General features: G+C 46.7%; 1 protein-coding gene across 1 annotated transcript in view; it reads left to right on the forward strand.

The window, feature by feature from the left end:
- The first annotated feature begins 2,736 nt into the window (after positions 1-2,736).
- Positions 2,737-14,873, forward strand: part of MINDY4 (MINDY lysine 48 deubiquitinase 4) — an 80,036-nt gene continuing 67,899 nt past the window's right edge. The window contains exons 1-5 of the mRNA XM_033165182.1: positions 2,737-2,824; positions 4,547-4,666; positions 7,264-7,484; positions 10,523-10,766; positions 13,750-14,204. Of these exons, the coding sequence (XP_033021073.1) occupies positions 2,762-2,824; positions 4,547-4,666; positions 7,264-7,484; positions 10,523-10,766; positions 13,750-14,204 (1,103 nt within the window). The 5' untranslated portion in view covers positions 2,737-2,761. The remainder of the gene's footprint in view (positions 2,825-4,546; positions 4,667-7,263; positions 7,485-10,522; positions 10,767-13,749; positions 14,205-14,873) is intronic.

Below are 14,873 nucleotides of genomic sequence, written 5' to 3' on the forward strand. Positions count from 1 at the left end.
AGCGGAGACGCGAACCCGGTTCACCAGATTACGAGTCTACCGCTCTTAACCACTACACCACACTGGCTCTCAACGGAAACCAGAGCGCACGGAAACGCCATTTACCTTCCCACCACAGCAGTACCTATTTATCTACCCGCATTGGTGTGCTTTTGAACTGCTAGGTTGGCAGGAGCTGGGACAGAGCAACGGCAGATCACCCGCCGCGGGGATTCGAACCACCAATCTTCCGAACGCCAAGCCCAAGAGGCTCAGTGGTTTAGACCACAGCGCCACCTGCGTCCCTTTAATCCATAGCAGGGCCATTGAGAAATGTGTGTCAGGGGAGGGTGTGTGGCTTAGGTGGAATCCTGAGGGCTTTCAAGAAAGCACCGGGATTTGTTTTTCCTGCAGTCTGATAGCTTGCCAAGTAGCTTCGAAGTATCTCTCTTGCCCTCCTCGCAAATGTTAAGTATTCCATGAAAGTTCAGGGAAGGCCTATATTTGGCCACTGTTTCTGGAGAGCCAATGTGGTGTAGTGGTTAAGAGCGGTAGACTCATTATCTGGGGAACCGGGTTCGCGTCTCCTCTCCTCCACATGCAGCTGCTGGGTGACCTTGGGCTAGTCACACTTCTCTGAAGTCTCTCAGCCCCAATTGAGGGGGAGGAAGGGAAAGGAGAATGTGAGCCGCTTTGAGACTCCTTCGGGTAGTGATAAAGCGGGATATCAAATCCAAGCTCTTCTTCTTCTTCCCATTCCCTAGGTATCTCAAGCCGTTTGCACATAACAAAATATGTATTTTATCAAAGTAATTGTTGAACTGGAATACAATTAAGAAGTATATTAGTAGTGAAATACAATTAAGAAGAAGTATATTAATAATGAAATAATTATTAAGTTTTAACTTAAAATGATTTTTTTTTTAATTAACAACAAATTTAATAATGCAAACACATTGGCATTTGGCAATAACAAAAGTTCCTTTAGAAACACAATTTACAAAGAATCATAATCTAGTCTCTGGAAACTTGGTAAAACATGAAATATTAATAACAGATGTAAATATAGGATGCAAACTGCTAATAATTATAAATAGCAGAATGTAGGCACCATATATATATATATATATATATATATATATATATATATATATATATATATATATTGTTGTTGTTGTTGTTGTTGTTGTTGTTGTTGTTGTTCAGTCGTTCAATCTACCTTAATTCAGCTTCCTTTGCAAGAACCACAGCAACCAGCAGGAAGTTTTGTTGTTGTTCAGTCGTTCAGTCATGTCCGACTCTTCGTGACCCCATGGACTAGAGCACGCCAGGCACGCCAATCCTTCACTGCCTCTCGCAGTTTGGCCAAACTCATGTTAGTAGCTTCGAGAACACTGTCCAACCATCTCATCCTCTGTCGTCCCCTTCTCCTTGTGCCCTCCATCTTTCCCAACATCAGGGTCTTTTCCAGGGAGTCTTCTCTTCTCTTCTCATGAGGTGGCCAAAGTACTGGAGCCTCAACTTCAGGATCTGTCCTTCCAGTGAGCACTCAGGGCTGATTTCGTTCAGAATGGATAGGTTTGATCTCCTCCAGCACCATAATTCAAAAGCATCAATTCTTCGGCGATCAGCCTTCTTTATGGTCCAGCTCTCTCTTCCATACATTACTACTGGGAAAACCATAGCTTTAACTATACGGACCTTTGTCGGCAAGGTGATGTCTTTGCTTTTTGAGATGCTGTCTAGGTTTGTCATTGCTTTTCTCCCAAGAAGCAGGCGTCTTCTAATTTCGTGACTGCTGTCACCATCTGCAGTGATCATGGAACCCAAGAAAGTGAAATCTCTCACTGTCTCCATTTCTTCCCCTTCTATTTGCCAGGAGGTGTTGGGACCAGTGGCCATGATCTTAGTTTTTTTGATGTTGATCTTCAGACCATATTTTGCGCTCTCCTCTTTCACCCTCATTAAAAGGTTCTTTAATTCCTCCTCACTTTCTGCCATCAAGGTAGTATCATCAGCATATCTGAGGTTGTTGATATTTTTTCCGGCAATCTTAATTCCGGTTTGGGATTCATCCAGCCCTGCCTTTCGCAGGGCTGGATGAACCCTATATATAGAAATGAGCAAACCAGTGATATTTTAGGGAGCAGGCTAGCAAGCGGGGCCCATGACTTACATCATAGGAGCCTACACAACACAACACAACACAACACAACACAACACAACACAACACAACACAACACAACACAACACAACACAACACAACACAACACACTGTTGCTGTATGTATGTTTTATTTTACAGTATTCGTTTTTTATCTTATATACAGTATTGGAAATGTACCTCCAGTTTTTTTCTCCTTTAATTTTTGGGGGCCCCCCAAGAGAGTGGGGTCCTAACTTGCTATAGCTTGTTCAGCTTATACGTAAATCCGGCACTGGCTGGATCCCTCCAAAGGTCTGGGCGCGCTGAACACCTTGTCTTGCGCGCTTACCTGTGCGCGCCCAGGTGAGTTGCCTCGCAGCGCCGGGTGCCTTGCCCCCGCTGGAGCGGCAGGGGGCGCTGCGAACGCTCTCCCGGCCAGGATTCCATCGCCACGGCAACCTGCCAACGGCAACGCAACAGCCGGGCTGCTGCAGCTGGAGACCTGGAAGCTGTGCAGCCAGCAGCTCGCCAGGCGCACAAAACAAAAGGCTTTCTCTCTTCCCCGCTCTCCCTGTCCTTAAACAGAGCCAGCACACGCAGACCTCCCCCCTTTTTTGCATGCTCTGGGAGTTGTGCAATGGAAGCCTCCTTCCTGGAAGAGGTGGCTGCATCTTTGGTGAGAGAATTTCTCAGCAAAAAGGTAAAGAATAATATAAAAACATGGAGCTTTGTGCGATCTGCCTTGGAGAGCAGTGCATGCGCGCTTTACGATCCTTTGGGAAGCGGGGAAAAATAGCAATGCATTTTGTGAAGCTTCTGCTTTCTCCAGATTTTGCTGGGGAAATTAATGCTTGCTTGCCTGTGTGTGTGTGTGTGTGTGTGTGCGCGCGCGCGCGCGTACACACACACACACACACACACACACACGAGAATGACTTTGATTCGGGCTGCAACAAAAAGATCTCTGCCACCCACCGCGAGGACTACATCTCCCAGAACGCACTTGGATTCCCATGAACGCGGAAGCAGAAACATGAGTTTTCCACCCAATTTGATAGGGAAAAGGCTGTCCAAATATTAAAACAGAGAGTGGATTGTGTTGAACAGATGTGTACTGAGGAGAAAAAAGCACGGTGCTTCTGCCGAGCAATGAAGCAGTGCTAGTGATTATTCTGTTTAAAAATAACACTTTAAAAAAATGGAGGGGAGGAAGGGGATTGAGGCATCCCCGGTAGGAAGTGCTATTAAAAGTCATTTTCCAATATTAAAAATGCATGTCTGCTTTTGTGACACATATCCATTTCACACATCTAATTTAAGGCTGGGTTATTTGTCTTTTTGTTAGTTTCACGGAATCATAGAATTGCGCTGTTGGAGCGACTCATCTAGTCCAACCTTCTGCATCGTTTGCTTATATTTATTTGTTTATGTATTTATTTACATGCTTGGCCGCCAGTTCATATTATCAGGGCCAGCTTGCAAGCTCAATAAAAAAAATAAATTGCAACTTGTGGCGGGGGGAAACAAATAAACAAACAGAAGTTGAAATGGCACTGATTCAATTCAAATGAAATCATATAAATGGTTTTAAAAAATGATAATCAAAAGTTACAATACAGTTTTGTCCCCTGCCATAATGTCACAGTTTTAAGGAAATTGAACCATGGGGGAAATGGTTTTGCCGGCAGCCTTGCAAAGCAGCTAACATTATTGGAGGAAAAATCTTTCTAAAGATAGTTTTCTATTTAAGTTACATCATAGTCCAAATGATCATCAGGAAATAAGGATTTGTTTAAAGTTTCTCATGTGTGCTAAAAAGTTGCAAACGTTTAACCACATCAGCTAACAAACATGGATACATATGCTATAATGTTATTGCTTTAGTTAAATAAATTGTTTAAATGGTTATTAAGGAAATGATTATTTTTCTCATTCCAATAAAGCACAGCAGAAAATTTGTCCAAATATAAACAGTTAACTTACTAAACCTGACAATGATTTCATAATTATCTATGTATTTCTAATAGTATAACCAAATCAGTAATTTTTGATATAACTCTAAAATCTACTCTGAAAATTTATTATTCCAGAAACGAAACCTTCCTCTGGTTGTAAATGTTAAGATTATACCAACAAGAATGAGTCTCTCTGTAAAAGAAATGATTTAAATCAAGCCTTAATGACTAGTGATTTAAATCGTGATTTAAATCGATTTGATTTAAATCAAACCCACCCTGCTTCTGAAACTCAGAATCTGCCCACAGGCCCCTAAAGGTTGGCAACCTTTGCTTTACGCTATGTACAGAATCCTATTTCATCCCCCCATGTGCTATGCTAACTTCACTGGATAGTATTTTTCCTGTAGGAACTTTATAGACAAGTTGTCCTGAACTGTTAAGACGGTCCTCTCTTCCCTCCGCAGTGCTTGAAGAAAACCATCGTCGTGATGGACGAAGAGTTGCCGCGAACAGCTCTCAGCATCAACAACAGAAACGAGCTGCGAAATGTCTTGCACCTCCAGTCTTTGTGCAAACAAAACAAGGTGAGAAGGTGAATCCCCTGTACAAAATTCCACGGATCGTTCTGAAACCTGAGAGCGGGTGGAGATGAGGCCAGCCGTTCCATAGATAAACTACGGAACTCGCTGGGCATGTAAAAATGTAAAAGTGTATTAATGGCTATTTGCCATAATGGCTGTGCTCTTCCTTTTCAGTCAGAGGCAGAAACTCTGCTGGAAACTCTACAATTCTATGTCTAGATGAGCCACTGACCTGATGTTCTTACCGGTATTTATTTGATTCCACGGACTAATTACTCCCCATAAAAATACCTCAAACGGTTAAAAGCAATTCCATACTGTCAGGGATTGCCTGGCTCCTCGTGAGGAGAGGGAGAGGGGAGGTCCTACTCGGGAGGAGAGCTGGGGCAGAGGTATTCCTTGTGAGGAGCGAGGGGAGAGAGATCCTCCTCTCGAGGAGGAGGGGGACAGGGGGGCTACTCGAAGAAGAAGAAGAGTTTGGATTTGATATCCCGCTTTTCACTACCCAAAGGAGTCTCAAAGCGGCTAACATTCTCCTTTCCCTTCCTCCCCCACAACAAACACTCTGTGAGGTGAGTGAGGCTGAGAGACTTCAGAGAAGTGTGACTAGCCCAAGGTCACCCAGCAGCTGCATGTGGAGGAGCGGAGATGCGAACCCGATTCCCCAGATTACGAGTCTACCGCTCTTAACCACTACACCACACTGGCTCTCGAGAGGAAGGGCTGTTTGGAGGTCCTGCTCAGGAGGAAGGCAGGGAAAGAAGTCCTCCTCGGGAGGAGGACTGGGAGAGCAACTCTTCGCGAGAGGAGGGCTTTCTACGTTACAGGGAACCCCAGCCACTTCTGTCGACGGACTTCTCCTCCTCTAGCATTTCTCCTGAGGTCTCTCCAAGGGAGGAGGAGGTGCAGAGGCTTGGAGACTCTGGGAAAAGACCCAGCAATGCTAGCCAGAGAGGAGCTGAGGGAGAACTGCCGCTTCTGGTGCCAGCACAGCATCGGGGGGTCAGGAGGCACCGCAGACGTCGTTTTAGGGTGCCGAGACTTTGGTGCTGGGTTGGAAACAGGAGAGCGGCACTTCCGGATTCTTCAAGTCACTGAGCGGTCATGTTTTGAACTAGCTCTACACTGTAAATAGCAATGCACAAAAATAGTCGATAAGTAACTGAAGGCTCTGTCATTACTCATGAGCAACCCTTGGAAAGATCCTGACACATACAAACAAAAGATAAGACAATCCATATACAGTGGTACCTCGGAAGTTGAACAGATTCCGTTCCGGAAGTCCGTTCGACTTCCAAAACATTTGGAAACCGAGACGCGGCTTCCGATTGGTTGCAGGAAGCTCCTGCAGCCAATCAGAAGCCACGGAAGTCACGTCGGATGTTTGGGTTCCAAACAACGTTCAAAAACCGGAAAACTCACTTCTGGGTTTGCGGCAATCGGGAGCCAAAACGTTCGACTCACAAGGCGTTCGTCAACCAAGGTACGACTGTACACAGGTAAAAATAATATTGTTTGGAAAAACCATGAAAAACCATTTTATTTGCAAAAAACAATTTCAAATCCAATTCAAGTGCAGACTGCAGTTAAGAAATGAATGTGCACAAAAGCCCATTCTTTCCCTCAAAAGAATTGTGGGCACTGTACAGTGGAACCTTGGGTTACAGATGCTTCAGGTTACAGACTCTGCCAACCCAGAAATAACGCTTCAGGTTAAGAACTTTGCTTCAGGATAAGAACAGAAATTGTGTGGCGGCAGCAGGAGGCGCCATTAGCTAAAGTGGTACCTCAGGTTAAGAACAGTTTCAGGTTAAGAACGGACCTCCGGAACCCGAGGTACCACTGTACAATAGTTTGCTAAAGGTTACTGGGATTTGTAATTCTATGAGGGGTAAACTACAAAGCCCAGAATGTCAGATGAGTAGCATATAAATAATAATACTAATAATAATAATAATTCCCAGTTCTCCTTGGTGAATGGCTTATTCACCAGCCTGCTATTCTTTTACAACACACCCACCCTGCGTTTTCTCCATAGCTCAGTGGCAGAGCAGCTGCCCTGGATGCAGACATTCCCAGGTTCAATCCCAGCATCTCCCAGTTGCGCTTGCAGAGAGAGCCTGCTCTGGAAAGCTGGAGAGCCCCTGCCAGTCTGTGTAGACCAGGGGTCGGCAACCTAAGGCCCATGGGCCACAAGCGGCCCATGGGGGTCGTTTAACCGGCCCATGGACCCCCGCCGCCCACTCGGTCGGCTCCCGTGCGCTGTGCTAAACGGGTGAGGAGCAGAGCGGGGACCGCCTTCTGCGACGCTGGCCGGTTTCCTGCAGCCAATGGGAAACTGCGCATGCTTCCTCAGCTCCGGAAGGAAATAGCGTTTGCACATGCGTGCGTGCGCGCACACTCCGGTCCACCGTGGCGTCTGCGGGACCGTGAACCGGCCCAAGCCACAAAAACTTTGCCGACCCCTGGTATAGACAATATTAAGCTCGTTAAACCGGTAGTCTGAAGCAGCTTCCTCTGTCCCTCTGTGCACATATCTCAATTAATGGTTTAATGAAAGACAGTGGTTTTCTCTAACCAGCCAAGCTCTTCTGTTGCAGGCAAGGGAGAATCCCTTGAAAACCCTCCTTGAAGTCATGGCCAGCTATTTTCTGGAGCGTACGAGCGGCTCCAGGGGCGTTAAGGGGAGCCCGCCAGCCCCACGGAAGAAGCTCACCCAGCCCAGGTGTACAGAGGACTCTGTCCTGAAGAATTATCTCTCTGATGAAGACACCCACTTGCAAACTGGGCCTGAAAAAAGCAAAATCGAGACCTCCTACAGGTATGGATTTGTGCTTCGATTCTAAGTCCATTTTCTGGGGTCAGTATTGTCGCTACAGCTGAATCTTCTTGGTGTAACTCAGAAGTGGGGAGTGTTTTTCATCTCTGGGAGGCTGCATTCCCTTTTGGACATCCTAGGGACCACATGCTAGTGTTGGATGGGGCCAGGTTGGCTAGTAGGTGAAGCAATGGATGTGACTCTGACCTTTGCACAGGTCATTCCAGCCACAGGAAGGTCAGGGGTTTCTACATACACAAACCTCTCTCTGTCCTTCGCCCACGCAACCGAGGCACGAATGCTGCAGCACGATTGCTGACAGGACTGAGGCCTTGTCTGTAATTACGTAATGCCTGGACCCAGAGCCAGTGTGGCGTAGTGGTTAAGAGCGGTAGACTCATAATCTGGTGAACCGGGTTCGCGTTTCCGCTCCTCCACATGCAGCTGCTGGGTGACCTTGGGCTAGTCACACTTCTCTGAAGTCTCTCAGCCCCACTCACCTCACAGAGTGTTTGTTGTGGGGGAGGAAGGGAAAGGAGAATGTGAGCTGCTTTGAGACTCCTTCAGGTAGTGATAAAGCGGGATATCAAATCCAAACTCTTGTTCTTCAGAGGTCTGTTCCAGTTGCCTAAAGGAGCGTCTCCACCCCATTGTTCTGCCGCGGACACTGAGGTCCAGAGCCGAGGGCCTTCTGGAGGTTCCCTCACTGCGAGAAGCGAAGTTACAGGGAACCAGGCAAAGGGCCTTCTCGGTAGTGGCGCCCGCCTTGTGGAACACCCTCCCATCAGATGTCAAAGAGATAAACAACTATATGACATTTAGAAGACAGCCCTGTTTAGGGACATTTTTAATGACTGATGTTTTAATGTATTTTTAATCTTTGTTGGAAGATGCCCAGAGTGGGTGGGGAAACCCCGCCAGATGGCTGGGGTATAAATAATAAATTATTATTATTATTATTATTATTATTATTATTATTATTATTATTGCTACTGGATGAACTTCAAGAAGTTATTGACAGTATTTAAAGCTCTTAGGACCTGCGAGGTTGCCTCACCCAAATGCGCCCGTTTGACTACTTAATTTGATGCAATTAGCACTCCTACAGGGCTAGGTGGTATCTAGTTAATAATAAATAATCATAATAATAATTTTACTATTTATACCCCGCCCATCTGACTGGGTTTCCCTAGCCAATCTGGGCAGCTTACAGCACATATAGAAACATAATTAAAGGTCAGATATTAAGAACTTCCCAATACAGGGCTGCCTTCAGATGTCTTCTAAAAGTAGGATAATTGTTTATTTCCTTGACATCTGATGGGAGGGCGTTCCACAGGGCGGGCGCCACCACCGAGAAGGCCCTCTGCCTGGTTCCCTGTAACTTCACTTCTTGCAGGGAGGGAACTGCCAGAAGACCCTCAGAGCTGGATGGACCTCAGTGTCTGGGCTGAGCGATGGGGGTGGAGACGCTCCTTCAGGTATATTGGGCCGAGGCCAATGTAGGGCTTTAAAGGTCAGCACCAACACTTTGAATTGTGTCTGGAAACGCGAAGATACTTTAGGACCGGTGTTATATGGTCTTGGCAGCTACTCCTAGTCACCAGTCTAGCTGCCACATGCTAGATTAATTGCAGTTTCCGGGTCACCTTCAAAAGTAGCCCCACATAGAGCGCGTGGCAATAGTCCAAGCAGGAAATAACCAGAGCATGCACCACTCAGGCGAGACAGTCCGCGGGCAGGGAGGGTCTCAGCGTACGTACCAGATGGAGCTGGGAGACAGCTGCCCTGGACACAGAATTGACCTTCACCTCCATGGACAGCTGTGAGCCCAAAATGACTCCCAGGCTGCACACCTGGTCCTTCAGGGGCACAGCTACCCCATTCAGGACCAGGGAGTCCTCCACACCTGCCCGCCCCCTGTCGCCCAAAAACAGTACTTCTGTCTTGTCGGGATTTACGATGGTTTTCAACATATATTCCCAGCTGAACGCAATATACTGTTGTTGCCTTCCTATTAATATAGTGTTGTGCGCACCCCAATCTCTGAATAGCAAGAGATGCCAGAGGGCTTGGTTTCCTTGGAAGCAAGGTCACTGGTGGCTCCTTTGTAATATTATGGTTTTATTTATGCATCCGTGCCTGATGAACAGGAGAGGGAAAGCTCACTTACATGAGGTTCATGCCTGCTTAAACCGTGAGACAGAGTTTCTAAACCGAAGTATTTAACTCCATAGCTCCCCAAGCAGCCGTTCCCATACTGTACTTTGGTGATCACTCGTAGCCGAGTAAGATTGTCTTCCATAAACACGGTCTGAACAGTGAGTCCATAAGTGACTGTGGAGGCCAATTCTGGATCCATATGTCCTTCCACAGTGGGGACATTGGTTTCCAGGCGGGAGTTGATCATGGTGTGGATTTGCCAAGCATGCCTTCCTCTTAGCACAGGCATGTCCAACAGGTAGATCACGATCTATCGGTAGATCACTGGACGTCTGTGGTAGATCACCGGTAGATCAGTGGCTCCCCCCAAAAAAGCTACAAAACTTTGGCTCCCCTACAAAAACCTGTCAGTTTTTAACTCTACGAGTAGATCACAGTCTCTTGGAAATTGGCCACCCCTGTCTTAGCACGTTTCTCCCTTGCGTCCTGAGTTCAAGTGTCTTCAAAGCCCATGACACCTTTGGCAAAGGCTGTTCTCCAACTTGAGCGCTCGCAGGCAAGTGTTTCCCAATAGTTGGTGTTTATACTACATTTTATTCTTTTAGATTTGCCTTGAAACAGTTTTTAAACCTCTTTTGCTCACAACCAGCATGACGCTTTCCATTTTTAAGTTCGGAATAGAGTACTTGCTTTGGAAGACGGTAACCAGGCATCCACACAACATGACCAGTCCAACCAAGTGGATGTTGAAGAATCATTGCTTCGACACTGGTGATCTTTGCTTCTTCCTATACGTTGGTCTGTAGATCCATCCGTGGTCCATGAAGTTCATTCAGACGGTCTAAATGACAGACTTCCTTGCGTCTGTGTCATTGCAGCTACGAGATCGATGGGGAAATAATCCCCAAGCGAGACTTGCACAGGAAAAGCGAAAAGTGCAAGGCTGGGACGGCATTCGAGAGCAGCTCACCATCTGAGGGAGAGAAACCGGCGAGCCATCACTACGAGGACTTGAGGACACCTGAGCTGTCTCTGAATGCCATGAGGGAGCAACCCCAAGCCAGGCGCGGTGGTCTATTTGGCAGAGGAACGATGGCGGCCCCACCAGTCAACTCTCCAGAGGTTCTTTACTCTCATTCTAAACATTCTGTTATATTTATTATTAGATAAAAAAATGAAAAAATTTAATTTATTGCATTTCTATATTGTCCTTCTGATGAGGCTGCCCAGGAATTTTTTTTGCAATTTAAGATATTAAAACAGAACAAGAAAACCCCAACATTGGACAACTTTTAGAAGACACCTGAAGGCAGCCCTGTTTAGGGAAGCTTTTAATGTTTAATATATTATTGCATTTTAATATTCTGTTGGAAGCCGCCCAGAGTGGCTTGGGAAACCCAGCCAGATGGGCGGGGTATAAATTATTATTATTATTATTATTATTATTATTATTATTATTATTATTTAAACATAGCAAAAAACAACAACAACCCCAGAGTTGTCTCAGGTCGTTGGTAGTTTCCTCATGACCTGAAGACAGGGACTTCCTTAGCTGGGCTCCCCAGACTAGGGAGCAATTAAATTCAGCTGGCATTTAAAAGAGAATCTCCCAAATTCGTACTTCCTGAAACAATATGGGAGCTGGAAAAAGCAGCCCTCCTTTGGAAATTCCCACTGCTCTGAATTTGGCAATCTCATTTTATAGTGTGCATATATGTTCTGCATACATTGGTGAGAATAATGTCCAAGAATGAATTATATTAGGGGAAATAGCTCTGTAAAAAATGTGTACATTAGACAAAATGGCATATGAAGTGTGTGTTGTAGAAGAAATTCACACAAAATCACCGCTGCATTTCCCCCTTTTAAACAGCAATGCAAACTGAATGTAGATATGCCGAGAACTGAACATAAGAGTGAGGAAACGAGAGGAACCAAATGGACATATTTGCCAATCAGACACCAAAAGGCCTTCTTAAAAAAAACACAACCCACACATTTGCAGCCACACGAATAGCGGCAAGTCTAGCTGCTCCAGAATGCTGCTTTGACAGATTGCCTCTGAATTACCAGTTGCTGGGAATTGCCGGTGGGGAATGTGCTGATTTCGCACCCGGGTCCCCCTTTCGGTTCCCCCAGAGTCATCTGTGTCACCGCTCTCGAGAAAAGGACGCTGAGCCCATTAATTTGTTCAAGTTTAGCTGACGCCTCTGCTGAATCCTGAGTAAGAAGGAGATGCCGATTACTGGTAGCGCATCTTGCTTTGCCTTCAGAAAGTTCCAGGTTCAAATCCTGGCATTTCCAGGTAAAAGGTCCCAGCTCCTGCCAACCTAGCAGTTCAAAAGCATGTCAAAGTGCAAGTAGATAAATAGGTACCACTCCGGCGGGAAGGTAAACGGCGTTTCCGTGCGCTGCTCTGGTTCACCAGAAGCGGCTTTGTCATGCTGGCCACATGACCCGGAAGCTGTACGCTGGCTCCCTCGGCCAATAAAGCAAGATGAGCGCCGCAACCCCAGAGTCATCCGCGACTGGACCTAATGGTCAGGGGTCCCTTTACTTTTACCTTTGCCTCTGTGCTACCTGTTGGGTCCAAAAGGACTCCTGAGTTGGGGGGTTGTATGTGCTGCTAATGGAGGAGATCTGGGTTCCAGTGACCTACCCAGGTTTTCTCTGTGAGGGAAAGTAATTGTTTGGGGCAAAATGGCTTTCACCGGGAGACCAGGGGGTGGGGCCTAGCAACACATAGTGACTGCTCATTGGTTGCATTTGTCTGCATACTTGCAGCTGATTGGCCACCAGAGGCAGACTTGAGTGATCTAATTGGTGATTATGTGGATCATTATATTGGGGGTGACAGGAACAGTGTGAACCCTGGCTGGGAGAAGGGCAGTGCCCCATTTTGCCCTGAAGAGAAACCAACTATTCTGGGCCACATGGACCCAGAATCTGGCTCAATGTAAGGCAGATCCTACCATCCGAATCCCTATGGTGCAGCAATTAAACTGCACATTTGCAAAGCTAAGCAGGGTCTGACATGGTTTCAAACTGGATGGGGGACCGTGTATTGAGATTCCTCCATTGCAGGGGGTTGGACTAGATGACCCTCGGTGTCCCTTCCAGCTTTACAGTTCTTTGATTCTTTGCCATCATGTGTGGCACATCCTAGGGCCACTTTTAGATGTTTTGAGGAGTCGAGCTATCAATGTCTCTTGTATAGAATAAAAGGGCAAGCTTAGTTCGGGTACCCCTTTGTCATTAAAAAACACTGCTATGTGTATATTCTCATTTTATTCTAAAAACATGCAGCTTTAGGGTGCTTTGGCACAACAAGGCCTATAGAATTGTAGCGTCGGAATTGTAGTGTCGGAGGGAACCCCGAGGAATAATAATAATAATAATAATAATAATAATAATAATAATAATAATAATTTATTATTTGTACCCCGCCCATCTGGCTGGGTCTCCCCAGCCACTCTGGGCGGCTTCCACCAAACATTAAAATACATTTAAAATATCACAGTTTAAAAACTTCCCTAAACAGGGCTGCATTCAGGTATTTTCTGAATGTCAGGTAGTTGTTTATTCCCTTGACATCTGATGGGAGGGCCTTCCACAGGGCGGGCGCCACTACCGAGAAGGCCCTCTGCCTGGTTCCCTGTAGTTTTGCTTCTCGCAGTGAGGGAACCGCCAGAAGGCCCTCGGCGCTGGATCTCAGTGTCCGGGCTGAATGATGGGGGTGGAGACGCTCCTTCAGGTATACAGGACTGAGGCCGTTTAGGACTTTAAAGGTCAGCACCAACACTTTGAATTGTGCTCGGAAACGTACTGGGAGCCAATGTAGATCTCTCAGGATCGGTGTTATGTGGTCCCGGCGGCCGCTCCCAGTCACCAGTCTAGCTGCCGCATTCTGGATTAATTGCAGTTTCTGGGTCACCTTCAAAGGTAGCCCCACATAGAGCGCATTGCAGTAGTCCAAGCGGGAGATAACCAGAGCATGTATCACTCTGGCGAGACAGTCACCCAGTGTGGGTCTCGAACCCATAACCCTGAGATTAAAAGCCTCGTGCTCTGACCACCGCTCTCCTCTCTCGACAATTTATTTCAGGACTCCTTGAAAAGACGGCGCACGAAACAACCATCTGGAATCCGGAGGACAGTGCAACCTGGAGAAGAAAACGGAACTGGGGACCGTTTTGCCGCGCCAATGGGGGATTCACAAGAGTGGGCAGGTATCTCCAGGCCACCTGCAAATCTCTTTTCTCCGCACCTTGGCTGTTCCATTGACGTAACCAAGGACTATTCATCCACGACACTGACTGGCCCGTACGCAAATGCAGGCGGGGAAGCGGCAAAAAATTCAGCCAAAAGCATAGAAGGTCCGTTTGCCAAACTGATGTCGGAAAGACGCCCAGTTGAAGAAAGGAAACCTGCGCCCCTGTACCCTGCGGAGATTAATAAGGGAAGCAACCGCGTGAACTTTCTTCCGAGGCAGATGGGAGCTGACCGTGAGAGGACAGCAAGATCCACGCAAAAGAGCGAACCTAAAAATACAGAATTCAGGTAGGATCAAGATTTGAAATACTGTTTAAAACGATGTCCAGTCGTTTATTCGCGCGCTTGTGTGTACAGTGGATACTCGGGTTGCAAACGCGATCCGTGCAGGAGGAACGTCCGCAACCTGCAGCGTTCGCAACCTGCAGTGCCGCTTCTGCGCATGTGCGGGTCGCAATTTGGTGCTTCTGCGCATGCGCGAGCACCGAAACCCGGAAGTAACCCATTCCGGTACTTCCGGGTTTGGTGCGAGCGCAACCTGAAAAAACGTAACCCGCAGCGTTCGCAACATGAGGTATGACTGTAAATATTTTTCAGTAGGTTAGGATAGCTTAGCCGGCAAGACGCTTAATCTCAGGGTTGTGGCTTCGAGCCCCACGTTGGGCAAAGAGATTCCTGCATTGCAGGGGGTTGGAAAAGATGACCTTCGTGGTCCCTTCAAACTCTACAATTCTATAATACTCTGATAACCAAAAGAGAGGTTCCTTCTCTTGGTTGTGCGAGAACTTTTTGGCTCAGCCTTCTCCAGTCTGTAGCCATCCAGATGTTGTTCGACAGCAGCTTCCGTCATCCCAGATGATTGACTGTTTGACTGTTTGGGGCTGATGAGCTACAACATCTGGAGGGCACCAGGTTGGGGCTGGTCATTTCTTTTGAATTTAAACCAGAATAGGTTGT

Source organism: Lacerta agilis, chromosome 12 (genome assembly GCF_009819535.1).
Source record: "Lacerta agilis isolate rLacAgi1 chromosome 12, rLacAgi1.pri, whole genome shotgun sequence".
In the NCBI taxonomy this organism is placed as follows: domain Eukaryota; kingdom Metazoa; phylum Chordata; class Lepidosauria; order Squamata; family Lacertidae; genus Lacerta; species Lacerta agilis.